This window comes from Aspergillus ochraceoroseus (assembly GCF_002846915.1).
Source record: "Aspergillus ochraceoroseus IBT 24754 chromosome Unknown P175scaffold_2, whole genome shotgun sequence".
In the NCBI taxonomy this organism is placed as follows: Eukaryota; Fungi; Ascomycota; class Eurotiomycetes; order Eurotiales; family Aspergillaceae; genus Aspergillus; species Aspergillus ochraceoroseus.
In genome coordinates this window covers 2,581,397-2,607,375 of record NW_024468477.1, presented here as the reverse complement: position 1 = coordinate 2,607,375, position 25,979 = coordinate 2,581,397, and the positions used below count along the sequence as shown (strand labels likewise).

Sequence of the window (25,979 nt, the reverse complement as noted above, 5' to 3'; positions counted from 1 at the left end):
AACCCAAAAAAAAAAGCCACCAGTTCTCATCAGTCGAGATCAGGAACCGGGAGGCCGTTCACAATCTTCACCTTGCGGCCCAGCCGATCAAGCGCAATCCTGGAGTTCTGCGCGCGGAGCTCGCGCGTCTCCGCCTCCGAAACAAGCACAAAGTCATAGGCGAGCAGGGCGTGGTCCTCGGCGACGCCGTATTTCCGCGCGTAGTCGGGTCCGGCCTTGCCGATATCAACGAGCAGGGAGTTCTTGACGCCAAAGACGGCGTCGGAGGTTTCGAAGGGGTCGTTGCGGAGGTAGAGAGCGCTTTTTTTTTTTTTTTTTTTTTTTTTTTTTTCCTCTTGTTGTTAGTAGTTTTGTAGTTTGTTTCACAGCGCTTTCCGCAGGGCAAGGAAGAAGGGGGGAGGGGGGGGGGAAATACGTAATCAAATGGTCATATCCCTCCTTCTCGAACATGAAATGCATATGTGATGGTCGATACGCATGCCGGTGCAGCTTGCCCAGCAGTTTCCCAACTGGCCCGTCGTGCGGGATTGGATACGGCACGGGGGTGATCGCACGGAACCAGAATACGCCGTCGTGGCTGCTGCGCAGCACGCAGCGGCCATCGGGTCCGCTGCGCTCGGCGTGCTGCACGTCATAGTGGCCTGTCGAGTCTGTTTCCCAGATGTCGATCTTCGCTCCCTCAATCGGGGACCCCGTGGTGTCTTTGAGCGTGCAGACTACCAGCAGCGGCTCGCCCCTGGGATCGTGCGACATGCGTCCGCCGTGGTTGATTTCTTCGGCTTCGTGGGTGTGGAAGGGCCCGAGGACGGTGCCTTCCGTGGAGCCCTTGGGTTTGGGATGGTCGATTGAGTCAACGAGGAGGGAGAGGCCGAGGACGTCAGAGAGGAGGATGAATTCCTTTTTTTGTTGATGTCACCGCCCCCCGGGGCCTTTCTTAGCCTTGTGCGCTTCATCTTCATTTCCGAACGGTATATATGTATAGAAAAAAAAGGTGGAATACTTGTCGAACATCTGTACAGATCTGACCGACTTCAGTCAAGAACTTCAACCCAGCCATCCACTCGCTTGATGACAGTCGAGTTTCACGCGCAAAGTCGTGGAGATGGGTCACGAGGCGCTCGAGGACATATTTCATGCGCTCGTCTTCACAGAGCGAGTTGGTGCGGATGACATTCTCGGTGATGTTTTCGATCGTGAGGTCTTTCATGGGGGGGGTTTTGATGCGAGAGGGATCCATATTGCTGTTGTCTCTTCTTTCTGTCTTGCTCTCTTTTGAAAATGGAAAGGGAATTGAGGGGTGGTGAGGGTTGATCGGTAGATTTATAGAGCCACACCGCATGAAGATCTCAGATGATGTATAAGAAATTCCTAAGCAGGCGAAATCATGAAATACCCCGCGATTTGCGCCAACTTGAACTTCAGGCAATCTTTAGAGTGTAATTCCACCATTTGGAATATGGTGATGATGAGGATATTTCCAGAAGAATCACATCCTGAGATACCTAGTAACTGGACATATGCCTCCTGAATCAGACTAAATAACCAACTGCCGGGGGATATCCGCTAAACCGCTCAAAAAAAAAAAAAAAAACCACCTCATGCCGGGATCTAAAATGTACAAAAATCATGCCTTTACCAATTTGCGCTCTCTTTCTCTTTCCTGCTCTCGCTCTCGCTCATGTTCATGTTCCTGTTCCTGTTCACGCTCACGCTCACGTTCGCGTTCGTGTTCCCGCTCCACCTCCCCCCCCCTCTCTCCCTCTCTCTCCCCCTCTCTCCCTCCTTTTCTCTCTCTCGTTCGCGGCCAAGCTCATGTCCACCCTCCTTGGCTGCCGTGGCCACCCGGTGATGGTCCATCGTGTCCAGAATCGCCTGCATCAGTCGCTGGTTGGCGTCCGGATCGTCATCGTCGGCCGCAGGCTCCGCATGACGGTTGATGCCAATCCGTCGATCATGTCTGTCGTGGCTGAAGGCGTGGCTGCCTTGGATCTCGCTGGTGGCTCGGCGAGGCGAGACCTCCTTTCCGAATGGGGTTCTGGATGCAGGGCCGGCAATCGGCGCGGATTCCCTGCGCACGTTAATCTCCATCGGGCCCTCACGGCCTTGGTCACGTGCTTTATCCGCTTCCGAGGCCGCCGATACTGGGGCGGGTGTTGGGGCGGCAGGTAGAGGGGTTTGCTCGGGGCCCGAAGCCGTCGGGGTCGTCGACGTGTCTTTTGAGGGTGGGTCCTCCGCGTGCTCGCGCTCGACCCGCTGGGACTCCCGTAGCTCCTCCTCCTTGACGTCCCTCCAGGAGCACTTGGCGTGCTTCTTGGTGCAGCCCATGCAGGCTGTGAGATTCTTCAGGCAGTCCATGTGCAGACGGCGACAGCGATCGCAGGGAGGCAGAATGCGATCACCGCGTTGCAGCTCCTCCATGCGAGCGACCATTTCGATCTTGAAGGGACCTCCGTCGTCCTTCTCGTGATGGTGTGACTTTGGGGGTGGGAGCAATGAGGTTGGGGTATTGGGAATCGCAACCGTCGTAGGAGCGGGGGTAAACATGTTGTAATCGGCGGCATCGGAGACTCTGGGTCGGGGACGGGAGGATTGTCGGTTGGTTGATCCAGGTGTTTCCTCGAATCCGCGCACATGACGGTCTTGTGTTGTAAAAAATTTCTTCATCAACTCGGCTCGCGTGGTTGGGGATGCGCCTTTAATGGAAGTCCCGTTGATGATGGTAACATTATCGGTGTTGGAGTGGGAGAACATGAATTGTGACGATAGCGCATTCTCCTCTGATGGAACTTCCGCTCCAGCCCGTGCAGTATTGACTGCGACAAAACCTGACGGAGGGGAACGGACATTAGCGCCGTTTCCGTTCAGAGTATTGTGAGCACTGCCATTAGTGTCGCGCCAGGTAGGGCTAATTGAACGCTGTTGCGGTAGGGTTTGAGGCTGGGGGGCTTGCGGTTGGGGATGGTGAAGTTGTGGGGTTTGAGAGTGCAGTTGCGGTTGCGATTGTGGTTGTTGTTGGTGTTGTTGGTGTTGTTGTTGTTGTTGCTGCTGCTGCTGCTGCTGCTGCTGCTGTTGCTGCTGTTGCTGCTGTTGTGGTTGTGGTGGTTGGTGTTGTTGCGGTTGGCGGGATGGATGGAGACTGACATCGTTTTCCCGACGAGAAACAATCGCGGTTCTGCGGTTCTTTAAACGATGATTGAGCTGTCGAGCTCGAGCCGAGACTAAATCGAGATAACAGTTAGCGGCGTAGGAGATTTTTTTTTTTTTTTTTTTTTTAAAAAAAGAAAGGCCAACCTTGATCCGCAACCTGAATAATCTGCTGGAGGTTCTTCTCCAGTATTTCCAGAGCGCCCAATTCCTTCTCCTCATCCTCAATGATCGGCTGGGGCGGAATCATCTTTTGGGGCATCCCAGAGGCAATGAGCACGTAGTCCTCCTCGCTGATTTCCACGCGACATTGCTTGGTGTAGAACTGACAAACCCGCACGCCATTACGGGACTTTTCCAAATTGAACTGCTCGGGCTTGCTCCTGGCAAACTCCACGACATCCAACCAGGTGACGTTGGGGCCATCCTTGCCATGTGACTTGAGAACGCGCGGCGGGCCGTCGAACAGGCGCTCAAAGCGCTTGATCAAAATCGGGCCCAAGGGGCATGCGCCCAAGTTCCCAGCGATGCTCTCATGACGATGCAGCACGCCGTCATATTCCCCAATCAGGTGGATGATGGCGGGCATGGTATCATCGACGGAAACCAGCGGGAGATTATCGGGGTACTGGCGGGCGAGGTAATTGATTTGCAAGTGATTCGAATGGGTTTTGGGGATTTTCGAGGCAATCGGGGGGAAATCCCCGGATCCCGATCGGGGACGTTTCCCGGGAGTCTCTGTGGTGATGGTTCGAGAGTCCATGGCGGCGCCAGGTGGAAAGAGGGACGAGAACGGAGCAGACAAAATGGCCGATCGCGAGGGCAGGAAGCAACGGGATAAGAGGAAAATATTCCAAAATCCGATGAGACAGACTTGGGAGGAAAGGAGACAGATTTTGGGGGGCGGGGGAGAAGAGATTTTAGGAAGACGAGGGCGGGAGTAGGAGGGGTTATTAAGAAGAAGAAGAAGAAGAAGAAGAAGAAGTGGAAGTGGAAAGGAGATAGAAGAGAGCGGAGGTTGGGTTGGTATTGTTAGGTATGGTATCATGTATTACGTGAATTATGTTATTTTCTGGACTCCCTCTGGAGTTACAACTTACAACTTGTAATGAATCTAATAGTAACCAATAGATAGGATCTATTACATCCTATGTATATATCAGGTATTATCATTCGACTGAAACTAAGACAGGGCGGAGGATTGCTCCCGCCGGCCTCTTCCGCCGACCCCTGTGGTCCGGGAATTCGGAGCGTCTGTGACCAGTCATGACAATACCGAAGGACATTATTAATGAGGAGGTTGCGGCTGGCCAGGTCGCCAGGTATTGTCACGGTTCTCCGTGTGACCGTATTATTCGTATTATCCTCCAGGCGGTGAACCCGTGACTTGAGAGAATTCCTCCACCGCAACGACGGAGGACTTACTCTACCTCAGCAACTATTAGTTACAATCACTTGAGGAAACTAAACTTCTTTCTCGCTGGAAATCTGCGAAAATCCCTCATACTCGATTCTCCTTTCCACCCCCCCGCTCCCCCCCCCCCCCCTTTCGTGTCATCAACATTTGCTCTTTCATTGGTGACATTTCCTCGATCCCAAACCCTCTCTCTCTTCTGTTCCCTCCCCCCCCCTCTTCTACTCCTCTTTTATATTTTTGTTGTATTTGATTGGTATTGTATTCCGATTACCCATGTCCGAACGAGGCTCCTTCCGAGGAGGTGCCCGCAATCGCGGCGGCGGAGGTTATGATCGATCTGGCGGCCGTGGCGCTCAGGCCAAAAGTGGCGGTGCGGGAGGTAGTGGCGGTGCTCAACAGCAAGAGAAGCCCAAGAAGGAAAATATCCTCGACCTGTCCAAGTATATGGACCAGGAAGTTCGTGTGAAGTTTAATGGAGGACGAGAGGGTATGTTTCTTTTCTTTGCTGTCCTAGAAAGGGAACTGACGGGTCTCCGATCTAGTCTCTGGATTGCTCAAAGGTTACGACCAACTGATGAATCTCGTCCTGGATGATGTCAAAGAGACCATGCGTGGTAAGTCCAGGCAATGTCCGGATCCCTAGAGATATTTCTTCTAACTGATGCAGACGATGACGGAAACGAGACTACCCGATCTCTTGGCCTGATTGTCGCCCGTGGGACTCTGATTGTGCTGATCTCCCCTGCTGATGGTAGCGAGCAAATTGCCAATCCTTTTGTCCAGCCAGAGGAATAAATCAGCACTTCCCTGGGTAGTTACTCAGTTTCCCACTTTCTCTCTAATCATTGTGGAGCAGGAATACTCTCTCGGTGGTACATGGTGCGGCAGAAGCAAGTCATGATAGCATATGAATAGCAAAATAATGAAAGATAATGATCTCGATCGGAAAGAAAGTTAGGCAGCTTCATAATATGACATGATTGCCTTCATTTGCAACCAAACAAATGATGGAAGGTTGATCTCTTATATTCGTCCAATTCCCGCTCCATCATTCATCAATGCATCCCCCATAATCATCATCACTATGAACCTCCTGCGGTGCCTCCTGCTGTACCTCCTAGCAGCTCCCTCTCTGCTCTGCCCTGGTAACTCCTAGACATCTCCAACCAGATGATGCCGGTCTCATTCCCCCAGAACCTCTTCAACAAAACCATCTACCAACTCATCTCCAAGAGCAAGTACACCACTATCCTCGCGAGAATCGTCAACGAGGACCCCGACCTCGTCGATGCTCTTTACTTTTTTCGCCCCGACCGACCACGCATTTCGCCAAAATCCCCCATCGTCGTCGTCGTCGTTGCCATCACCATCTCCCCAAGGAGCTCATCCGCAGCCTCATCAAGATACCACTCCTCGCCAGAAATCTATTCCGCCGCGCGCATCTTCCCCAGCCACACCCTACCCAGCTCTCGCTCGAGGATCCTCTCCTCGGCACCAGAGAAGACAACAACACTACCGGTCTCCCGCAGCATCTGACCGTGCGCGTCGGATTCAGAGGCCTCGTTCTTAACTTCTATAGCCGGATCGTCGCAGCAGACATCGTACGCCGGACTCCAATACCTGCCGCGCCCGGCTGAAATACCAACCACATCGTGCCGCACCGCACGCTGTACTCCGACGTGCTCTACACGCCCCCACCGGCGCAATCAAGCCCCTCGCCGCAAAGGGAGTCCCGCGTCTGGGTCTCTCCCCACGCTTCTCGAGCACCGGAATCTCGCTGTTGATGTGCGGCGCTGGGGGCCCTACGCTTCCTGGACGGGTAACGGGTACCGTCGGGTGGCGGTTGCGGTTGGGAACTTGCATGTTTTGGGACCGTGTCTTGATTCCACCGCGGAAGGTTGGGGTTGGGGTTGGAGATGGGGATGGGGAGGAGGAGTTGAAGAGACGATTGGGGGCTTTTGTTGTGGACGAGACTCAGGATGGAGGAAGAGAAGGAAAAGGTGAGGATATCAGGGTTGGAATGGAACTTGTAAACGACATTTACGGTTGTAGTTATGGTAAACAGGGAGTGAGTAATTCGGGCGCCAAGTTAGATGGTCCAAGCCAAAAAGCATGAATTGAATGAATATTATTTCTAATCAATGGCCTTTGTATTTTCATCGGGTAACAATGTAAATCATCATCATATCTTCAAAAACACACAAGCAATTGCATTTGCATTTCCGCCTGTCAGACTGGCCCTGACATGACAACGGAAGGCAGGTTAAAAACCACCCTGCCCAAATTCCTGTCAGGGATCAATTCCCCCACATCTGCTACCAATTAGCAGGTTTCCATCATCATTCCTTCCGTCCCGTCTTTCCAACATATATAATCTCCCCTCCTGGCCCCTGTTAAGTACTACTCAGTGAAGCCGTCTGGTACTGGACTTCAAGAGCGCCTGGAAGGATGACTCAAGACCCTTTTTGAGCTCTTTGTAGCTGACTATAAAGCAGCTCTGTTCATCGCGGCTCACTAATGTGATCTTTTCATCCGTCCCGGCGTCCAATTTATTCAAACACGACAGTACGTGACCCAAATCAAGAACAGGGTCACCGGATGCATCCACTTGGTGGAACACAAAGTCGCGGAAGATCTTCAAGAAATACCGCTCGCCGTTCTCCGACCATTGCCGGTCATGCTCGTACTCTGGCCGTTCGTTGACAAAGTTCAGCTTGGCCAAGAGCCGCACCAGCCGTCCGTTTTCAAGCTCTCGCCCCAGATCTGACGTTAGCTGGTCATCGAGATGGAGAGCAGAGTCGAAGGTCGACATTAATTGTGATGATATGCCCGTAATGAAAATGTCAATATTCCGGTCTTGATCCTTCTGCATGCCGTTCAACAGCCAAAAGACAGAGTTCTTGAGCTGCGGGCTGTACGCGCGTGTAAAATGCTCCATGGCCTTTGCAGGATTATGCATGACACTGGGGGTGTTGGCGCCCAGAGTAACAATGAGCTGCCCAAAGTTGACAAGATCTTGACGTTGAAGATCCGCCACGGTTCTTTGTGTGTCGAATTGGACCACGTCCATGATCGCGCACGCGTTAAGCCGGATACGATTTCTGCCAGTCAACAGGATTTTACTGGGATCAATGATCCTTGCAGCCAGTCCACTGCCGTGAATCGTTTTCAAAGCATTGGCGATCTGGGTCATGTAGCCCCACAGGACCTGTTCTGGAATATGTGGGTTATGGCGGCCCTGGAATCGGGTCCCAGCGCTCAAGTGTTGTTCTGAGAGAGTTTTCGAAAGTGGGTGGTAGTCCGTGACAAAAATCAATGAGCTGTCTTGAAAACTTCGACTGGTAAAAGCATCATGCACAGTCACCACACTACCGCTGCACACGCGCTTCCAAGCTTGGACGGAGCGGATTGCTTTCTCGTTTGTTAGTCGGAAGCCTGTACTTGGTTAGTATATATATTGTTCGAGATGAAAAAAAAAAAAAAAAAAAAAAAAGGCAACTAGGGCCTATACCTTCTAATCTGCGAAGAGCATAAAAGTTTCCGTCTTTACTAGACTGCGCCTTGTAAACCCAACTGGGAAAGCCAAAAGTGGCAGCATTTTTCTGGTGATTCAAATCCAGAGGAACCAGAGAATGAAAATAATCGACTTGAGCTGGAAGCTGAGTATCTGTTTCTGTATTAGTCCTGAGAGGAAATGGGCGTGTCTGCTTCTCATACTGGGCAAAGTCTGTAATGTGGCGGCTGCTTTCTTTTGCAACTCTTCCCTAAAGTCATTTGGAAGGAACAGGTCATGAACGTTTCGCTGATATGCTAGAGTGTTCTGATTATGAGGCCCAATCGGAGCGTACAAATGATATTGAACCTTGAAAGGTTAGCTATGAAAAAGGATGTTTGACGGAGACCTTACTGGCTGTTGAAAGCCGGACTGGTTAGCGTAATATGCTCCACCAAGTGCGGCTGCAGTATCATGGGTAAAGGGATTCGCCTGGACTGGACCAACAGCCCCAGCCGCAGCAAGGGGGTTTGGGGTAGTCACGAAAGGATCGTAAGCACTGGTTGAGGCCACACTAGGATTGCCATTTCCGTGGAGAGGACTCTGCAGTGATTTCGACAGAATTAGTGGGCGGAAAAACACATAAAACCCACGTGGATGGTGAGCTTGTCGAGCCCATATCCGGGGTAGAGAAAGGGCCGATATGAGCCAAGGCTGGTCTTACCATATGCGATGAGTCAAAGCCTTGAGGCACAAATTCTTGTACATCAGCTACAGACCAGTCTGGGGCCATCGCATCCTGTCGAGCTGCGGGCGTACTGGTGCCGGATCCTGTCCCTCGTTAGCAACAAACCACAGGGTTCACGAGAGAACCGTACTTGATGAAATATTTCTGGGTTGGAAAGGGGCCGCACTCGCGGCTTTGGGCGAGATGGTGGTATTTTTTTTCATTGTCGATGTTGAAATTGTGGGTGATGATGACCCGTTGGAAGGCAGCAGAGATGGCGTGAAGCTCGGAGAGTCAACATTTAGGCGCTTCTTATTACTATAACCGAAAAAAGTTCCCACGTAAGTGACTGCCTAGGGCGTGCTACTAAATAGAAGCCTTGGTAGGATTGGAAAACTAACCTGTCGAATTGATTTGCGGAGTTGATCTTGTGCGGGTCATGGTTGAAGGCGCACCCTTTTGAGTACAGGTCACAGTCAGATCAAGGCCAAAATCATTACCGCCAGCACGGATATGGGACTATCGCAGCACCTTTATCTTCATACCGACAGCGACCATAGATGGTCACATTGCGGCATAGGGTATCCTTCGCATTTTCTAGGGGGTATAAACAGCACAATGTCAGCAAGGCTAGCTTTGATGACCAACATTTCGAGCGGGAAAGATGCACAAACCTCGTGTCTTCATCTTTGGGGACCCCAGCCCACGGCGGGAGTCATCCAGACTTGGCTTCGCAGCGGAAGCCATGACGATTCTATCCACAAGCTGGAGCGGATCAACGCAGGAGGCTCTCCATTGATTCCCAACAAAGTAATACCGGACGAGCGAATGGATCTAGAGGAAACCCACATTCCTCGATCGACGGGGTTCTCGACAGGAAATCCGAGAGAGAGGTAGGGAGCAGCCGCGTGTTGGCGTCGTCACTTGAATAAAGATACCGGAGTGGATCAAGAGGGGAGGGCCCGTGGGGGTTTAGATATCAGCACATGGAGTTATGTAAATGCAATGAGATCATCCAACAAATCATCATATAACCGTCCAGCACGCGCAGAGCAACTTCGTGCCAGGAGAATAGGGAGGGGAGGGGGGAAGGTGAAGCAGCGGAAGCCGCACGGCGACACGACACGAAGGGACAGGAGAACAGCTGAGAGCCCGCGCGGGGAGGGGTGGAATTCGACGGGCGGTCGGGAGTTCGGGACAGAATAACACGCACGGACCATGTCCGCCCCAAGCGCGCGGTTAACGTGACCTGGACGGCGGCGATGACGGAGCTGCGTTCAAGAGGACAGCTATTCCGTCGCCGTGGCCCACAGTCACTGGAGGTATTTTATTACATTCAGGCTCTTTGGTCAGTGGTTTAGCAGCTTCTTCCGGGATTACATTCCCGAGTCCTCTAGTCTTAACCGCTGCGTCTACAAATCTAGCAGCCTGGAGCACTCTCGCATTCAGTCCGACTTGTTTATGGACTGGGAACCTAATTGATCATGTCCTCTCCTGGGCTTGATATTTCCCAGCTCTCTGACAGCCAGAGGGAGGCGCTGGAAACCTATACTACGGTGACAGGCCAGGAACCCGTTGAAGCTATTGCTTTGCTGGGCCGGTCACAATGGAATGTGCAGGTAGGAACCATCCCAGGAAAGGACGAGTATGCTTTTTAGAAAAGGGCTTTACTGATTGAATCATCTAAAGATTGCGATTGCGAAATTCTTTGACGGCGAAGGGCCAGACCCTGTAGAGGAGGCCCGCGCTGCACTCGATACTGCTCCAGCGCGACCAGCCCGTCAGACCCAGAACCTCATGAATGAGGATCTCGCTGCACAATTTTCTCGAGCCTCTCCTGCCGTCGAACCGGCTCCTCGAATCACCACGCAACCCGGGGACCCGCCTATCTATCGTCCTCCCTTTCTCCTTGCTCTCGTCTTCACCCCGTTCAATCTTCTCTACCGCTTGCTTTACAACTCGTTCCGTCTATTTGGCGCTCTGTTTCCTTTTCTTCCTAGATTACTCAACACAACAACAAACCCGGCCCTGCATGGTACCCCACGAAATACCAATGGGCGTCGGCCCCTGGCCCCAAAGGACACAGCGGCGAGATTCATCCGGGAATTCGAGGAGGAATACGGGACGCACTCGCTGGGGTTCATGGAGAATGGATACAACATGGCGTTGGAAAAGGCACATCGGGATATGAAATTCCTACTGGTGGTTCTGCTTGCGCCTGAGCATGACGATACGGATAGCTGGGTTAAAGAGACGCTTTTGTCGAGAGAGGTCACCGGCTTTGTCAATGACGCGCAAAACAACCTTGTCGTCTGGGGAGGAAACGTACAGGACTCGGAGGCCTTCCAGGTCTCCAATTCTATCCGATGCACCAAGTTTCCGTTTGCCGCTCTGATCGTCCACACCCCGAACGTCTCCTCGACGGCAATGTCGGTCATCGCAAGGATCTCCGGGACGACCTCGGCGGCAGAATTGGTGGAGAAGCTCCGATCCGCGATTTCGCAGAACCGGGAGCCTCTCGAGCGTCTCCGGGCCACGCGCGCGGAGCAGCAGGCTTCCCGCAGTCTCCGCGAGCAACAAGACTCGGCCTACGAGCGCTCCCTAGCCATCGACCGGGAACGTGCCCGACAGAGGCGAGAGGCCGAAGCCGCGCGGCAACGGGAAGAACAGCTTGCTGCGGACCGCCAAGCCGCGGAGGAGAAGCGGGCGCGGGATCTGGCGCAGTGGAAGCAATGGCGAGCGCAGTCTCTCCCGGACGAACCCAGCGCCGATGTCAAGGAGGCCGTCCGTATTAGCCTCCGGCTCCTCTCGGGCGAGCGTGTGGTCCGTCGGTTCTCTCCGGCGGCGGACATGGAAGAACTGTACGCCTTCGTGGAGTGCTACGAAGTCCTGAAGGAAAGCGAGGCATCGGAAAAGGCTACGACTATCGAGGAACCCGAGGGATTCCAGCACGAATACGGCTTCCGACTTGTTTCTCCTATGCCCCGAATGGTCTACAAGGTGAATGCTGGGGGATCTATTCAAGAGAAGGTGGGCCGGGGGGGGAATCTTCTGGTCGAACCGATTGATGAGGAGAGTGACGAGGAAGAAGCGTCGTAGCGATGTATTGCGGATGGCGCTGAAAAATTGGGGGTTTGCTTTCTACCTACAGAGCACAGAGGACGGGGGGGGGCTTACGCATCGAACAGGGGGAGCATGTAGGACAAGTGGCAATACTAAATTTATACTCCGATCGAACAGACAGGAGGTTGGTGTAACGGGAATCCACGTCAATGTAGAGCACGGGAGGCATCTTTCCGACAGTCAGCTGGATAGAGGGAAGGATAATCTTATTAAATGTACCTCCGGACATATCGGATTCCAGAAGAACAAAGAGCCGGAACGAAACGAGTCCGAGACGGTATGGTAAAAATGGACGAATTGGAGCTGGCGTCGGCGCTCGGATGGCAGGACTGCCGGCCCACTAATTGCCTAATATCGAGAATGCGTTTGCCGCGCTTTGGACACATGTCAGCTTATCGTACTGAAGTCTGAGGTACTTCCCTGGTAACCTAAGGTACTTGGTACTTACTAGTATGTACCTTATGGCTTATATGAGTAAAGCCCAGACTCTGTCAGACTGGCAGTCAGACTGTCAGACTGGCAGATGGATCTTTGTTGGGTTCAAATATTAAGATACCTCTAGCCACATTCTCTCCATCTTCCTCTTCAACTTCACCTTCTTTTTTTCTCTTGTGTACTACAAGCCTCCGGGCGTCCTTTCGTTCTCCCGAGACTTGTGTCTCCACCCCTCACCAACCATGTCTGTTCTGGGGACCCTCAATCCCAATTTAACCCCTTCCCAGCACGTTGATGCTCATGCTCCAGAGAAATTGGCCGCTAGTTCGACTAGTGTGTTGAGTTCCACCGAGACCGCCAGAGAAAAGGACGAGCGCGACTACGAACAAGATGCCGAAGATGAAGTTACCCGCCTAGCGCAGCAACTGACACACCAGTCCACCCGCTTCTCCACCCATAATGTAGAGAACCCGTTCCTCGAAGTAGGCGAGGATTCGACCTTGAACCCCGCCAGCCCCAACTTCAAGGCCAAGAACTGGATGAAGAACCTCTTGGCGCTCTCCTCCCGCGACCCCGAACGTTACCCCAGGCGCGAAGCCGGGGTGGCATTCAGGAACCTCAGTATCCACGGCTATGGCAGTGCAACCGACTACCAAAAGGATGTCTTCAACTCCGTCCTGCAGATAGGGGCCCTGGCCCGCGCTGTCATGGGCAATGGAAAGCAGAAGATCCACATTCTGCGCGACTTTGCCGGTCTGGTCAAGAGTGGTGAGATGCTGGTGGTGCTCGGGCGACCTGGAAGGTATACGATCTCATCCCCCGACGACGTACAGTTCCGGAATACTAACCGAGTATAGTGGATGTTCTACCTTCCTCAAAACCCTGGCAGGTGAAATGAACGGTATCTATATGGATCCCGAGTCCGAACTCAACTACCAGGGCATTCCCGCGAAACAAATGCGGAAGCAGTTCCGGGGAGAGGCCATCTATACCGCTGAGACTGATGTCCACTTCCCCCAACTGTCCGTGGGCGACACCTTGAAATTTGCCGCGCTGGCTCGTTGCCCTCGCAATCGGTTTCCCGGTGTGACGCGTGAGCAGTATGCGGTGCACATGCGTGACGTCGTCATGGCGATGCTGGGTCTCTCACATACTATCAACACCCGTGTCGGTAACGACTTTGTTCGTGGGGTTAGTGGTGGAGGTAAGCTTCACTCTTATCTTATAGCTGTTGATCTTTTCTAAAAACAAGGGGAAAAAAAAAAATGTGTAGAGCGAAAGCGTGTCAGTATCGCGGAAGCCACTCTCAGTGCTAGTCCTCTGCAGTGCTGGGATAACAGTACTCGTGGCTTGGATAGTGCAAACGCTCTGGAGTTCTGTCGGACTTTGAACCTGATGACCAAGTATGCGGGTAGCACAGTCGCTGTGGCCATCTATCAGGCATCGCAGAGTGCCTACGATGTACGTTCGCTTATCGCCCCCCTTGGCAGGCCAATATTTGGTGACTGATCGAGAAATAGGTCTTCGACAAGGTCACTGTCTTGTACGAAGGCAGACAGATTTACTTCGGACCCACGGACGAGGCGAAACAGTTCTTCATTGACATGGGTTTCGAGTGCCCGGAGCGCCAGACCACGGCCGATTTCCTGACCTCCCTCACTAGTCCGGCTGAACGCATCGTGCGAAAGGGCTATGAGGGCAGCGTCCCACAAACCCCGGATGAGTTTGCCGCCGCCTGGAAAAGCAGTGCTGCTTATGCGCAGTTGATGCGAGACCTCGACGAGTACCACCAGGAATTTCCCCTTGGTGGTGAGTCCGTGGGCAAGTTCATCGAATCTCGCAAGGCCATGCAGGCCAAGAACATGTGAGTCCCTCGCCATTTGAACGTGACTTGCAATTTTAACAAATGTCCAGGCGTATTGGTTCCCCGTATACCGTCTCTCTCTACGAACAAGTTAAACTCTGCATGATCCGCGGTTTCCAGCGTCTCCAAGGAGACGCCAGTTTGACGTTGAGTCAGCTTATTGGAAACTTTATCATGGCTTTGATTATTGGAAGTGTTTTCTACAATCTAGATGAGACCACTGGCAGCTTTTACTCTCGTGGTGCCTTGCTTTTCTTTGCCGTCTTGCTTAATGCCTTTTCCTCTGCTCTTGAGGTAGGACACTCCCCCTTTTTTTTTTTTTTTTTTTTTCGAAGCTGGCCACGATTAACAATACCTAGATTCTGACACTCTATGCGCAACGTCCGATTGTCGAAAAACAAGCCCGCTATGCCATGTACCATCCGTTCGCCGAAGCTATTGCCTCGATGCTTTGTGATATGCCTTACAAAATCCTTAATGCTATCACGTTTAACCTGACGCTCTATTTTATGACAAATCTCCGCCGAGAACCAGGGGCATTTTTTGTGTTCCTGCTTTTCTCGTTCGTGACGACTTTGACGATGTCTATGCTCTTCCGGACCATTGCAGCCTCTTCCCGGACCCTCTCCCAAGCCTTGGTCCCTGCCGCTATCCTTATCCTCGGTCTAATCATCTACACCGGTTTCACTATTCCTACCCGGAACATGCTCGGGTGGTCGCGCTGGATGAATTACATCAACCCCATCGCCTATGGATTCGAAAGTTTGATGGTCAACGAGTTTGAGGGCCGGACGTTCCCCTGTTCCGACCTTGAATGGATCCCATCCGGCACGGGATACAACGCTGTCTCTCGAGCTAATCAGATTTGCGCGGTTGTGGGTGCGACCGCCGGCAATGAATTGGTCCGGGGAAGTGATTATCTTCATGAGAGCTTCCATTATTACGAGAGCCACAAGTGGCGCAACTTGGGTATTATGTTTGGTTTCATGTTTTTCTTACTATCCACCTACCTTGCGGGCACCGAGTACATTTCGGAAGCCAAGTCCAAGGGTGAGGTGCTGCTCTTCCGTCGCGGCCAGGCTCCTCCTGCTTCAGATGATGAGGAGACCCACAGCGCAGTTACTGCCGGAGAGAAGGTGGATCAGTCCGGCCAGGGTGAGGCCAACATTCAAAGACAGGAGGCTATTTTCCAGTGGAAGGACATTTGTTACGATATCAAAATCAAGGGTGAGCCCCGGCGTATTCTCGATAACGTGGATGGATGGGTGAAGCCCGGTACTTGCACTGCTCTCATGGTAAGATCTCTTTCTCTATTAGACACCTTGGACATTCACTGACATTCCCTCTCTAGGGTGTGTCTGGTGCTGGTAAAACAACCCTTCTGGATGTGCTTGCCACTCGTGTCACTATGGGTGTTGTAACTGGCGAGATGCTGGTTGATGGTCGGCCCCGCGATCAGGCTTTCCAGCGCAAGACCGGTTATGTACAACAACAGGATCTTCACCTTCATACAACCACCGTGCGCGAAGCTCTACGGTTCAGTGCTTTGCTTCGTCAACCCGCCAGCGTTAGCCGCCAGGAGAAACTCGATTACGTCGAAGAGGTTATCAAGCTACTTGGAATGGAAGCCTATGCAGATGCCGTCGTTGGTGTTCCTGGTGAAGGTAATCCCCCCCCCCCTCTGTCATCTGAAGCCCGCAATCATTAACTAACATACGCTAGGTCTGAATGTGGAACAGAGAAAGCGTCTGACCATCGGGGTGGAACTCGCTGCCAAACCCCAATTGCTGCTCTTCCTGGACGAACCTACCTCGGGTCTTGACAGTCAAACTTCCTGGTCGATTCTAGATCTCATCGACACTCTTACCAAGCACGGCCAAGCCATTCTTTGCACAATCCACCAGCCGTCAGCCATGCTCTTCCAGCGCTTTGATCGCCTGCTATTCCTGGCCAAAGGTGGACGCACCGTCTATTTTGGCGAGATCGGAGAGAAGTCCTCTACTTTGTCTGATTACTTTGAAAGGAACGGTGCCCCGAAACTTCATCCCGAGGCTAATCCTGCTGAATGGATGCTAGAAGTCATTGGCGCAGCTCCGGGGTCCCACAGTGATATCGATTGGCCTGCTGTCTGGCGCGATAGCCCTGAACGACAGGCGGTCCATGAACACCTGGCCGAGCTGAAGACCACTCTGTTGCAGAAGCCGATTGATCCCTCTGCATCTGACCCAACTAGTTACAACGAATTCGCTGCTCCTTTCACTGCTCAGTTGTGGGAATGCTTGCTGCGGATCTTTTCTCAGTATTGGCGAAGCCCTGTTTATATCTACTCCAAGTCGGCCCTTTGTATCCTCACCGCGCTCTATATTGGTTTCTCCTTCTTCCAGGCCGAAAACAGCAGACAAGGTCTCCAGAACCAGATGTTCAGTATTTTCATGCTGATGACTATCTTTGGTAACCTGGTCCAACAGATTATGCCCAACTTCTGCACCCAGCGCGCCTTGTACGAGGCTCGTGAGCGACCTTCGAAGACCTACTCATGGAAGGCGTTCATGACCGCCAATATTATTGTCGAGCTTCCCTGGAACAGTCTGATGGCGCTCTTCATCTTTGTCTGCTGGTACTACCCTGTTGGCCTCTATCGCAACGCGGAGCCTACGGATGCTGTGCATGAACGCGGAGCCCTGATGTTCCTGCTGATCCTCACCTTCCTCCTCTTTACCTCAACCTTCGCCCACATGGTCATTGCTGGCATCGAGCTTGCCGAAACGGGCGGTAACTTGGCCAATCTGGTTTTCTCGCTCTGCTTGGTATTCTGTGGTGTCCTTGCCACGCCCGCACAGCTGCCCGGCTTCTGGATTTTCATGTACCGCGTTTCCCCCTTCACGTACCTCGTCTCGGCTATGCTGTCCACTGGTGTCTCGGGCACGGACGCTATCTGCGAGCAGGTGGAATACCTCCATCTCAACCCGCCTTCCAACACGACCTGCTACACCTACATGGACCCTTACATGAACGCCATGGGTGGGACGCTGCAGAACCCCAATGCCACGACCGACTGCGCGTTCTGTCAAATCTCGGACACCAACACCTTCCTTGCGTCCGTGTCGAGTAACTTTGATGACGCGTGGCGCAACTTTGGCCTCATGTGGGTATTTATTGCGTTTAATATTTTCGCCGCCGTCTTCATTTACTGGCTTGCTCGTGTGCCCAAGGCCAGCAAGAACCAGGGATCTGCTTAGATTTTTTTTCTCTCTTTTTCTTTTCTATTTCTTTTCAAAATATTCATCATGGTTATACCACAATTTTCACTTACACCACTTACACCACTTACCTAGTCTTACATAGCTTAGTTAGATTTAACTCTAGAGTACGGAGTATCTAGTTAGATTTGCACAATATTCTTTCTCAAAGTAACCAGGTATTTCATTCCGTATATCTAGGAATACTCAACGCATTAATCTCCCGCAACGCCTTCGCTTCTCCCTCCCACTTTGCAACTTGAACTCGCAGCTCGTCGCGCTCCTGGGTCACTTTCCCCAGCTGTGCCTCCAACTCCACCACGCGATCCAGCTGCTTCTTGCGAAGTTTCCGCGCGGCCAGCTTATTCCGGCGTCGTTTGTCCCGGAGCCGGGCTTCTTCTTCTGAGTTGTCTTTTTGCACCGTTCCGGGACTGCAGGGGGGGGAACACTCATAGGTCTCGATGTTTGTCGCTTGCTGCGGGTGTTCGACAAAGGTTGAATGGTCGTGGATGAACGGGGGAATCATTAAGCCTTCCTCCACGTTCTCCTTGTCCTCTCCCGATACAGGCAGCATCATCGTACTAGGACTGGCCTGGTTCCATTCTAGAGTCGGTATGGGGAAGGATATCGGGAGAGTGTCCCAGTCGAGGAAGTAGAATTGATTGTTTAATTTGTAGTGGTGACTGGATGGGGGATTCATTTTTTTGATGATGGTTGATGGTTGATGAGTTTGAGGGTGAGGGTGAGGTTGAATTCACCGATATATATATCTTAGTAGACGTACATGAATGGATCTTCCGTCCCGCAGCTTCTTCTTTCTCCGGTCGTGGCCCTTCCATCTCCGCATCCCATGCGGATTTATTTCTATCGACAGCCCCCTGAATTATGGATCTTGCATCTGTAAATCCTCCTACTCCAGCCTCACACTCGAAAAGAAGAAAACAGAGACCGCAGTTATCATGCGCTCCTTGTCGTCAGAAAAAGTCGGTAGCTGACTGCCCCCGCCTCAGATCAGATTATGGATTATTCCCCGGGCTCTGATGCTAATGCCATTCTAAGGTTAAAATGCAATCGTTTACATCCATGCGACAATTGCATGAAACACAATCGGACCTATCTGTGCCACTACACCGGCCCCCGAGGAATGTCCAAGACGGAGTCGCAGAGTATTCAAAATCATATCCAAACCCTCGAGGCGCGGATTCAGCAGCTATCCGCGGCGGATTCACAGTTGGAACGGTCCGAACCCCCTCCAAAAGACTATACAGGGACTATGATACTGGACCAAGGGGGAACGAGGTATCTGAATCCCACGCATTGGCAGTCTGTACTTGAGGAAGTCAGTATACCCGTCTCACCTCACGCTCGCTTAATCCAGCGTCCTGAGCTATATGTAATTAGATTGCGGAGGTGAAAGCATACCTCCAGCACGACCAAGACCCGTCGCCCGAAGAGGACCTGGAAGAGGAGCCTTCTGGCAAGCAAGTGTCGGGTCCAGTCCTCCTGCTGGGAAATCAGATATCGTCTACGGGGGCCGACCTTCTCGCTGCGCTACCAGTTCGATCGGTAGCAGACCGACTGGTTTCCTTCTACCTGAATTGCAAAGAATCCACGCTGGGTATGTGCCTTGTCTATATGCACGACTTAAAAAAAACTTTCCCCTTGAGACTAACACTGGGCAAGTGATTATGCATATTCCGACGTTCGCAAAAGAGGTGGGTACAGCACATCCGTCGGTAACCAGGGTTTTTTTTTTGTCCTCTGAAGTACTAACCCGGATATCAGTACGCTGAATTTTGGAAGAAGCCCGAAGAGGCGTCGATCAATTGGCTAGCATATCTATACAGCATTCTCTGTTCCTCGACCGGGCTCCATTTGTTCTCCGCGTCTGGTCGCGCCGACGGGGATCTTGCGGAAGCGTTCGATGAGTACCATCGACTGGCATCGCAGTGCCTCGCCAGGTCCGATTACACGACCCCCGGCCGGTACAAGATGGAAGCTCTGCTGCTGAACATCGCCAGCGAAATTCTCCGGAGCTCAGACACACACATTGGACCCTCGGTTCTCTTGGGGCTGGCTACCAGGCTCGCCATGCACAGTGGGTATCACCGAGATCCCAGACACTACGGCGAGATTTCCGTCTTTGATGGCGAGATGCGCCGTCGGGTTTGGATGTGTCTGTCCCTTCTCGATCATTACATTTCCCTACAGGCCGGTCTCCCACCATCCACCCCCCAGGCGCAATCCGACTGCGAGGAGCCCCGAAATCTAAACGACAACGACTTGGATCCGTCTGCAACAGCCCTGCCCCCATCGAGACCCCCAGGAGAGAAAACTCCAATTCTCTTCCCAGCAACTCTGAATCGAGTCATGTTCGCATGTGCCGACATAATCCGCAGAGTATCCGCGGTGGAAAGCATCCCGTACCGAGAAGTGCTTCGCCTCGACCAAAATTTACACGAACTCTCCGGCACCATCCCGCCTCCACTCCGGTTCAGTCCCTTGGCTGAATCAATCGCGGACGCCCCCAGCACCATCATGGACCGGTATAACATCGACCTGATGTACCAAAAGGCGCGCTGCGACCTCCATCGCCGGTATCTAACGCAATGCCGTCTCGACCCGGCGTATGCTTACTCCAGACGCCAATGCCTGGATGGCGCGAGAACGGTGCTCCAGCACCAATCGGATATTTTCGACGCCAGCTCCCCCGGCGGCCAGCTCGGCTATACCTCTTTCTTCTTCGCGCCCTGCGTCATCATGCACTTCCGGGTCGCGGCCATGATCGTTTCTCTGGAAATCTCCTGTCAGTCTCGATACGACCTCAAACAGAAGCAGCCCATGCCTTCTCGCGCGAGACAGGAGATTCTGGCGGAGCGGGAGCAGCTGTCGCGCGAGTTAGAGCGGTCATTTAACATCTGGAAGCATCTGAGCCAGAAATCCAACGAGGCCTTGAAGACCGCCCAGGCTCTGCATGTTATGTTGAAGATCGCACGCACTCACCTGCAACACGGCGCAACGCCAGACTCTTCTCCTCTGGAGAACAACATGCATGGCCCTAGCCAACCATTAGGTAAGAAGAACTCTGACCACTTTCCCAACTTCAGCTTCGTATATCATTATTCTCCCTTGATGCCTTTTTTTTTTTTTTTTTCACTCACTCACTCACTCAATCTGAATCTCTCTTCCCAGGTGACAATGCAACAACCACTCAAACCCACCCCACCTTCCCCCCCGACATCACCCTCCTGGACGCAACCTTCTACCTAGGACAGGACGCCAATATCCCCGCGAGCAGCATCCAATTCGCCGGTTCCGCTTCCCAGCACATCACCGACATTTACGACCGGTACTGGGATAATCTGATGCTCCTGGGAGGCGACGTATCGTTGAGCGATATGGGATCCCAGATGCCGGGGCCGGGAGAAGACGAGAGACTGTGCTTTTATAGCTGAGAATATAACTTTTCTTTCCTCTCCTTCTGCTCTACGAAACCGCCTCCTCCGAATTCATTGTAACAATATCGATACAGGACATACTCTAAGTTTACCATGTGAAGAGGAACCCCACAACGGAGTAAAGAAAGAAGCGAGCCAGCTAGCCAGCTAGTTTACTAACCCAAGTCCGGACTATTCCTCCCCCTTTTCGAGGAAGGGAAGGGAAGGGAAGGGAAGGGAAGGAAGGGGGTGGGTTAGGACCAGACCCCCTAATTTATTCCTGGATGTTTGGTGCTTTGCTTGTGATGTATATATAGTTGAGTACGGGGTATAGAGATGTAGTATCAGAAGGATGTAGTAAGCACAGACAAAGACCAAAGAATAGATTGAAGAAGAAGAAGAACTAAAATTGGATACATCCACCAGGATACGCTTCGGAGAATTCCAAAACAAAATTATGACTGAAGAAGCAGGAGCAAAAGGTAATGTTGTGGTATGTACATACAATGCATGCCAAAGGAATTCAGACAGAGAAGGGTAGAATTGGAAAAAGCAAAAAGGTCGTTCGTTCCTTCATGGAGCATCCTGGAAAGGCGCAATACTGGATAGAGCTACCAAGTAAAAGCCTCCTCGACAAAGTCAACAACCGCTCCTTTGCCAATTTTGTTGCGCGCGGCTGCACGCACTTCATCTGCAAAGGCCCCCGGGCCGCAAACCGACACCAGCGTCGCGCCCACGCGTTTGGGAATCACCTCGTCCAGGACGACGTCCGGACGGCATCGGCCTGGGAACATTTGTACTGTAGCACTAGGCGATACGATCTCTCGGCTGCTTTTGGGCTTCGAGACGAACAGCTGGATAGTCAGGATCTCGCGCCGGCCGGGGAGCCGTAAGATCTGGTCCATCCATTCTCGCACCCAGCTGAGATGCTCGGTGCTGCGAACGGACCAGACAAGGTATATTTTCTGGGTGGCTACCCGGCCTTCGGCAGCGCGGATGAGCAGGTCGCGCACGAAAAGCATATGATGGGTGATGCCGGCGCCGGCGGAGAACAGCACCGCGGTGCCGTAACTGCCGGCATTCGCGGCGTGGGAGGCGTACGGGCCCTCGATGAGTCCGACGGCGGAAAACGTGTGTTTCGGCGATGCAAGCGCTTTGTTGTACAGTTTGCGCGTCATGCCTTGACGAGCACTTATGATGAGAGAGACTGAAGTTGGCTGTTGCTCCTCCAGGAAATAGTCGTCCAAGTCGACGAGGGCCTGCTTCTCCAGGCGAGAGGGCGTCATGGAGGTGATTGATGCGTTCATTCGCGAGTGGTGTTCGACGAACCCTTGTCTGGTTACACAGCTATTTGGATCCACCCAGGCAACAGAGAACGGGTGGGACATCCATAACGAGACGCTTGGAATGTAGGCATAGACATGGGATCCCGGGCTAACATGCACCCGTTTTGGCAGCTGGAACGTCACTTTACAAGCTTCACCGGGGAGAGCCTCGACAACAAGGTTTGTGGATCCCTTCCTGAGAGAGAAGTTCAGGTGAATGAGACGGCCGACACGAGCTAATCGTTCAATAAGCCAGATTGCGCCAACAGCCATGATCCAGGGTTTCTGAGGCAGATGGTCCAGGTCGATATGAAGGTAAACCCCAAGGAAGGCGAGAAACGCTGCGAGCCGGTGGAGGTGCAGGAATGTTTCGTAGAACGCGTGCCTAATAGGAGACGGGGAATGAAGAACGAGGAAGACCATGGCAAGGGTTCCCACCAAACCCCAGGCGAAGAACGGCGTGGTGCGGAGGCGCAGCAGCATATCCGAGAAACTGACTTCATCAACTGCATTGACGGCCCAGGCACAAGTGTGCACCACACTTTCGACCACAACAATCCGACCAAGCCAGCGGTGTAGGAGGTTATAAGTGTCAAAGCTCACATGTAACAGCGGGATTAGCGGGTTATTGCGGCCAGCGAGAATAAACAGCGGCACCATGTTGAGAACGGCCAGCGTTCCAGATCGACCTCGAAGCTCCGCAACAAGGGCAGCTTTGACATTCTCATTGTAATCCAGGATACAGCAGTAGGCTATTTGGCTCGCAACATACAAGGTAATAAGGATTGTCTGGAATCGGGATGGCAGAGTGCCGACGTTGATTGCGGACGACAGCTGAATCTCACGATTGTGTCTCTTCCTGCCAAGTGGGGCATATAACAAATGCTTCTTGATACTCACCCATAACTGCGATTCCTCCACACTCCAGAATGTCTGTTGCCGCCTGTTTGCTGCTAAGGAAGAGATGTGACGAAGATAAGCGTGACTTAGTTGCGCAACCCGGCTGCAGAAAACAACCAAGGCCACAAAAATGACAGAGGCGAGGATGATTCGCGTAAACAGAACATCGCGAGGAACATTGACGCCATCCAAGCCCCTTGAAAAAGCGTAAACATAGGTAGCGTTCGTGCCGTAGAGACTACGAGGCACGAGTCGCCTAGCAAGGTCGTCCATTGACGGGGTGGGCGCCTATGGCTCAACCTGAACTGTAGTCGTTGGATTTGATCGCTCGCCAGAATTCAAAAAGAAAGAAAAAAAAGAAAAAAAAAGAAAAGTCCGTGGAGATAATTGTCAGATGGTATGTTCAGGACAATCAATGCAATTTAATCAGGCCAAAAGATTTGTGGGTCGGGCGATAATGCTGGATTCCTGGTGACAGGGGAACGAGAGGAATGCGGAGATCACTATGCCTGAAACCTCTTGACGTCTGAAATTAGGGATGTTGATATTCAAGTATAAGAATGAACTTGTGGTGGCACTTGTACTAGGCTAACGCGAGAGTCGAGTACTGTGAAAAGGAGGGTCTCTTGGTCAATATCTTTTGGTTGTGTTCCTGAGATCCGCGGTGTTTTTGGCCAGACGGGGATAGCAATGACGATCGCGAAGGGATGATTGAGCGAGAATAAAGCTTATCAGGGTTGTCTGTATCTAGAACCATCAGAAAAGCCCGTACTCATGGCATTTGCGACAAGCTCAAGTTTTATACTCCATTCTGCATCCAGGGCCGCCTGGATAATGCCAGGCTGCGATCTTACTCACCTGCACGCTCACATGCTATGTTATATATAACACACGAAGTTCCTGTAGGGGCCAAGGGGCCGTATGACGCCCGGCGTCGTATTCAAGCAGGGTCAAAAGGCAAGTGAGAAAAGAATAGAGCGATGGTAGAGGCACGCCTAGCTTGCAAGAAACAATAGACAAGAATAGCCAAAATAGGCGAAAAGCGAGACCTTGGAGGTAAAGAGAGGCAACACTTGCAACAAGGTTGTCAGCCGTCACAATGACACTGGTTTCTGGTAGAAAAGAAGGGAAAAAAGAGCTCAAAAGTAAAGAGTGAATGCACCAGTACACCCAACCACCAGGTCCAGCTGAGAGAGTGACAAGTAAATGAGTGAATATTTTACCAGAAAGAAAAGGAAGACAAAAACCAAAAAAAGGGAATGTAGGATATAGAGGATACCTAAAGGAACTAGAGAGGATGATGTTGGCTGACCTCAAGTTGGGAGTCTCATAAATCTCAAAACAACCAGGGGAGGCGCCACCACAGATCTACTCTTCAGCAGTCCATGGCCAATAGTTATCTCCATACACCTGCAGCTATTAGGCATGGTGCGGTCATAGTGCAGCGGAGCAAGTCAACAGTTCATCTTAAGCGCCAAGACGGGCCTCCACCAGGAGCTTTCCCGATAGGATTGAAACACCCGGTCACTGCTGGTCTTTTGGCATGGGTGTTTGAACTGGGAGGGTCTCTTGAAGGAAATGGCCCATCTTCCATATATAGCCCCTTTAGCTGCCGGCACTGTAGGGTTGATCCAGGTGTCTGCAGCCTTTCCGCCCTCTGGTGTGTTTTTTTTGTTTTTTTGTTTTTTCCTTTTCCGCCCCTTGCAGACTCATCGCCTGCCGGTATTATGATAGTGCACAAAACATCGCTCTCCGTTGTAATTTCCCGAGACAAATTGCCAAGGTTAGCCGCAGGCTGAAAAATTAGTATGCGCCGAGTCTAGCGCCTACATACCGGAGTAGTCCACTTTCTAGACCAACCTCCTTGACTGCTCAGTTGGCTTTGTTGTTTTCCTGCTTAGCCAATCGCTCCAGTCCGTTCCAAGGGAGATTGAGCGAGAACGCCATCAGCACGGCATCAACTGTCATCCGGCTTCTCCGAGAAAAGGATTGGTTCAGGAGTGAACTGTGCGTGTTTCAGTCCCGGCTCTGAAACGTCTGCTTCCACCTGCAGCCACCTGCAGCACAAGTCCCACGGTGAAACTGGCCACCGGCGACATCAGTCAAGACCCCCAATGAAGAAGGGATTAATCTGTTCCATCAAGATGTAGGAATGATAGACTATCAGTTGGAGTAATTGATCTTGACTCACAGGTGGGGAGAAGTACAAGCGAGATAGAGGGGGAGTTGGTTGGGTTGTAGATCGCAGGGAGAAACCAAAAAAACCAAAAAAAAAAGTCGTGGAGCCACATGGTAGGTCACCTGTTTCCTGCTTCTGGCCCGTGTCTGTACTCATTTTAATCTATCCCAGTCAATTCTTATATTACCTTTGGCTATATCCAGCATCTCTCCGATGAAATCCTCTTCCAGAATTACTGTCCCTCATCTATCACTGCCCTGCATAGTAGGTGGAAATTGAAGGTACTCGAGACTGGCACCACCACCCACTTTGCCAATGCTCCGCCGAACTCGTTCACTGTGTTGGCCCCGGGCCAAGAGCTTTAGTGTCGGGTCCCTTCAGGAGCTATGATTATACGGAGTACACCCAGAATAAGCCTGACATGGATTGTGGCATGTCGCTATATACAGTGATGCACTGAGGTATGGAGTATCAGTCCGCTAATACTCCGGAGAAGTCCATTAGATTGTCTGGGACAGGCTTGGGACCTTGAATGCAAGTCATGATAAGATCCGGGACGGAAGAGACAAAGTGTCGCGAACCATGCATCAGCAAAGGGAGTTGATTCCGACCCTCGTCTTGTCCAAGGGTCTGAGACACAGACCATGTGGGTTTTTGTCGCCAGCATCCTCCGTTCTGACAGTTCATCGGCATGAA

General features: G+C 52.1%; 11 protein-coding genes across 11 annotated transcripts; 6 read left to right on the top strand and 5 right to left on the bottom strand.

Moving 5' to 3' along the window:
* Positions 1 to 29: 29 nt before the first annotated feature.
* P175DRAFT_0433535 (uncharacterized protein) lies at positions 30 to 1,237 on the bottom strand (the record flags this gene model as incomplete). Its single annotated transcript, XM_040893604.1, has 3 exons — positions 30 to 300; positions 416 to 897; positions 1,001 to 1,237. The coding sequence occupies 3 exons, from the start codon at positions 1,235 to 1,237 to the stop codon at positions 30 to 32; spliced, it is 990 nt and encodes a 329-aa protein (XP_040754422.1).
* Positions 1,238 to 1,624: 387 nt separating this feature from the next.
* On the bottom strand, positions 1,625 to 4,152 carry P175DRAFT_0515001 (Zn(II)2Cys6 transcription factor domain-containing protein; the record flags this gene model as incomplete). Its single annotated transcript, XM_040898831.1, has 3 exons — positions 3,292 to 4,152; positions 1,843 to 3,218; positions 1,625 to 1,696 (listed from the first exon to the last, which is right to left on the bottom strand). Exons 1-3 carry the CDS (start codon positions 3,905 to 3,907, stop codon positions 1,625 to 1,627), a joined length of 2,064 nt encoding a protein of 687 aa, XP_040754421.1. The 5' UTR covers positions 3,908 to 4,152.
* A 515-nt stretch (positions 4,153 to 4,667) lies between these two features.
* Positions 4,668 to 5,601, top strand: P175DRAFT_0499581 (putative small nuclear ribonucleoprotein (LSM7)). Its single transcript, XM_040896766.1, has 3 exons — positions 4,668 to 5,048; positions 5,104 to 5,175; positions 5,229 to 5,601. The coding sequence occupies exons 1-3, from the start codon at positions 4,835 to 4,837 to the stop codon at positions 5,354 to 5,356; spliced, it is 414 nt and encodes a 137-aa protein (XP_040754420.1). The 5' UTR covers positions 4,668 to 4,834; the 3' UTR covers positions 5,357 to 5,601.
* A 110-nt stretch (positions 5,602 to 5,711) lies between these two features.
* Positions 5,712 to 6,441, top strand: P175DRAFT_0499580 (uncharacterized protein). The gene has a single exon (XM_040896765.1). It carries the CDS (start codon positions 5,732 to 5,734, stop codon positions 6,095 to 6,097), a length of 366 nt encoding a protein of 121 aa, XP_040754419.1. The 5' UTR covers positions 5,712 to 5,731; the 3' UTR covers positions 6,098 to 6,441.
* A 197-nt stretch (positions 6,442 to 6,638) lies between these two features.
* P175DRAFT_0499579 (PAN-complex poly(A)-binding subunit PAN3) lies at positions 6,639 to 9,922 on the bottom strand. The gene is made up of 9 exons (XM_040896764.1): positions 9,456 to 9,922; positions 9,313 to 9,378; positions 9,183 to 9,237; positions 8,933 to 9,099; positions 8,779 to 8,885; positions 8,469 to 8,657; positions 8,279 to 8,423; positions 8,073 to 8,228; positions 6,639 to 7,996 (listed from the first exon to the last, which is right to left on the bottom strand). The coding sequence occupies exons 1-9, from the start codon at positions 9,526 to 9,528 to the stop codon at positions 6,966 to 6,968; spliced, it is 1,989 nt and encodes a 662-aa protein (XP_040754418.1). The 5' UTR covers positions 9,529 to 9,922; the 3' UTR covers positions 6,639 to 6,965.
* A 343-nt stretch (positions 9,923 to 10,265) lies between these two features.
* P175DRAFT_0432040 (clathrin-mediated endocytosis regulator UBX3) lies at positions 10,266 to 11,880 on the top strand (the record flags this gene model as incomplete). The annotated part of the gene is made up of 2 exons (XM_040893515.1): positions 10,266 to 10,400; positions 10,471 to 11,880. The coding sequence occupies 2 exons, from the start codon at positions 10,266 to 10,268 to the stop codon at positions 11,878 to 11,880; spliced, it is 1,545 nt and encodes a 514-aa protein (XP_040754417.1).
* A 477-nt stretch (positions 11,881 to 12,357) lies between these two features.
* P175DRAFT_0155252 (pleiotropic drug resistance family ABC transporter) lies at positions 12,358 to 17,534 on the top strand. The gene is made up of 8 exons (XM_040892456.1): positions 12,358 to 13,141; positions 13,197 to 13,543; positions 13,613 to 13,800; positions 13,860 to 14,203; positions 14,254 to 14,497; positions 14,563 to 15,498; positions 15,555 to 15,867; positions 15,926 to 17,534. Exons 1-8 carry the CDS (start codon positions 12,582 to 12,584, stop codon positions 17,440 to 17,442), a joined length of 4,449 nt encoding a protein of 1,482 aa, XP_040754416.1. The 5' UTR covers positions 12,358 to 12,581; the 3' UTR covers positions 17,443 to 17,534.
* A 92-nt stretch (positions 17,535 to 17,626) lies between these two features.
* On the bottom strand, positions 17,627 to 18,161 carry P175DRAFT_0555684 (bZIP transcription factor; the record flags this gene model as incomplete). The annotated part of the gene is made up of 1 exon (XM_040900648.1): positions 17,627 to 18,161. Exon 1 carries the CDS (start codon positions 18,140 to 18,142, stop codon positions 17,627 to 17,629), a length of 516 nt encoding a protein of 171 aa, XP_040754415.1. The 5' UTR covers positions 18,143 to 18,161.
* Positions 18,162 to 18,327: 166 nt separating this feature from the next.
* P175DRAFT_0431075 (Zn(II)2Cys6 transcription factor) lies at positions 18,328 to 20,712 on the top strand (the record flags this gene model as incomplete). The annotated part of the gene is made up of 5 exons (XM_040893462.1): positions 18,328 to 18,425; positions 18,502 to 18,781; positions 18,844 to 19,060; positions 19,126 to 19,157; positions 19,228 to 20,712. 5 exons carry the CDS (start codon positions 18,328 to 18,330, stop codon positions 20,710 to 20,712), a joined length of 2,112 nt encoding a protein of 703 aa, XP_040754414.1.
* A 778-nt stretch (positions 20,713 to 21,490) lies between these two features.
* P175DRAFT_0491426 (ferric reductase family protein) lies at positions 21,491 to 23,377 on the bottom strand (the record flags this gene model as incomplete). Its single annotated transcript, XM_040895839.1, has 1 exon — positions 21,491 to 23,377. One exon carries the CDS (start codon positions 23,375 to 23,377, stop codon positions 21,491 to 21,493), a length of 1,887 nt encoding a protein of 628 aa, XP_040754413.1.
* Positions 23,378 to 24,489: 1,112 nt separating this feature from the next.
* On the top strand, positions 24,490 to 25,222 carry P175DRAFT_0555681 (uncharacterized protein; the record flags this gene model as incomplete). Its single annotated transcript, XM_040900647.1, has 4 exons — positions 24,490 to 24,764; positions 24,839 to 24,887; positions 24,959 to 25,067; positions 25,125 to 25,222. 4 exons carry the CDS (start codon positions 24,490 to 24,492, stop codon positions 25,220 to 25,222), a joined length of 531 nt encoding a protein of 176 aa, XP_040754412.1.
* Positions 25,223 to 25,979: the final 757 nt, after the last annotated feature.

What these genes read in the sequence shown, in the direction of transcription:
- P175DRAFT_0499580 (XM_040896765.1), top strand. Translation starts at nt 5,732, where the DNA reads ATGATGCCGGTCTCATTCCCCCAGAACCTCTTCAACAAAACCATCTAC.
- P175DRAFT_0499581 (XM_040896766.1), top strand. Translation starts at nt 4,835, where the DNA reads ATGTCCGAACGAGGCTCCTTCCGAGGAGGTGCCCGCAATCGCGGCGGC. An exon ending in GTTTAATGGAGGACGAGAGG is followed by an intron (nt 5,049 to 5,103) that starts GTATGTTTCTTT and finishes TCTCCGATCTAG; the next exon opens with TCTCTGGATTGCTCAAAGGT. An exon ending in TGTCAAAGAGACCATGCGTG is followed by an intron (nt 5,176 to 5,228) that starts GTAAGTCCAGGC and finishes TAACTGATGCAG; the next exon opens with ACGATGACGGAAACGAGACT.
- P175DRAFT_0155252 (XM_040892456.1), top strand. Translation starts at nt 12,582, where the DNA reads ATGTCTGTTCTGGGGACCCTCAATCCCAATTTAACCCCTTCCCAGCAC. An exon ending in CCTTTTCCTCTGCTCTTGAG is followed by an intron (nt 14,498 to 14,562) that starts GTAGGACACTCC and finishes AACAATACCTAG; the next exon opens with ATTCTGACACTCTATGCGCA. An exon ending in GTACTTGCACTGCTCTCATG is followed by an intron (nt 15,499 to 15,554) that starts GTAAGATCTCTT and finishes TTCCCTCTCTAG; the next exon opens with GGTGTGTCTGGTGCTGGTAA.
- P175DRAFT_0499579 (XM_040896764.1), bottom strand. Translation starts at nt 9,528, where the DNA reads ATGGCTTCCGCTGCGAAGCCAAGTCTGGATGACTCCCGCCGTGGGCTG. An exon ending in CTGTCGGTATGAAGATAAAG is followed by an intron (nt 9,238 to 9,312) that starts GTGCTGCGATAG and finishes TGTACTCAAAAG; the next exon opens with GGTGCGCCTTCAACCATGAC. An exon ending in ACCCAGAAATATTTCATCAA is followed by an intron (nt 8,886 to 8,932) that starts GTACGGTTCTCT and finishes AACGAGGGACAG; the next exon opens with GATCCGGCACCAGTACGCCC.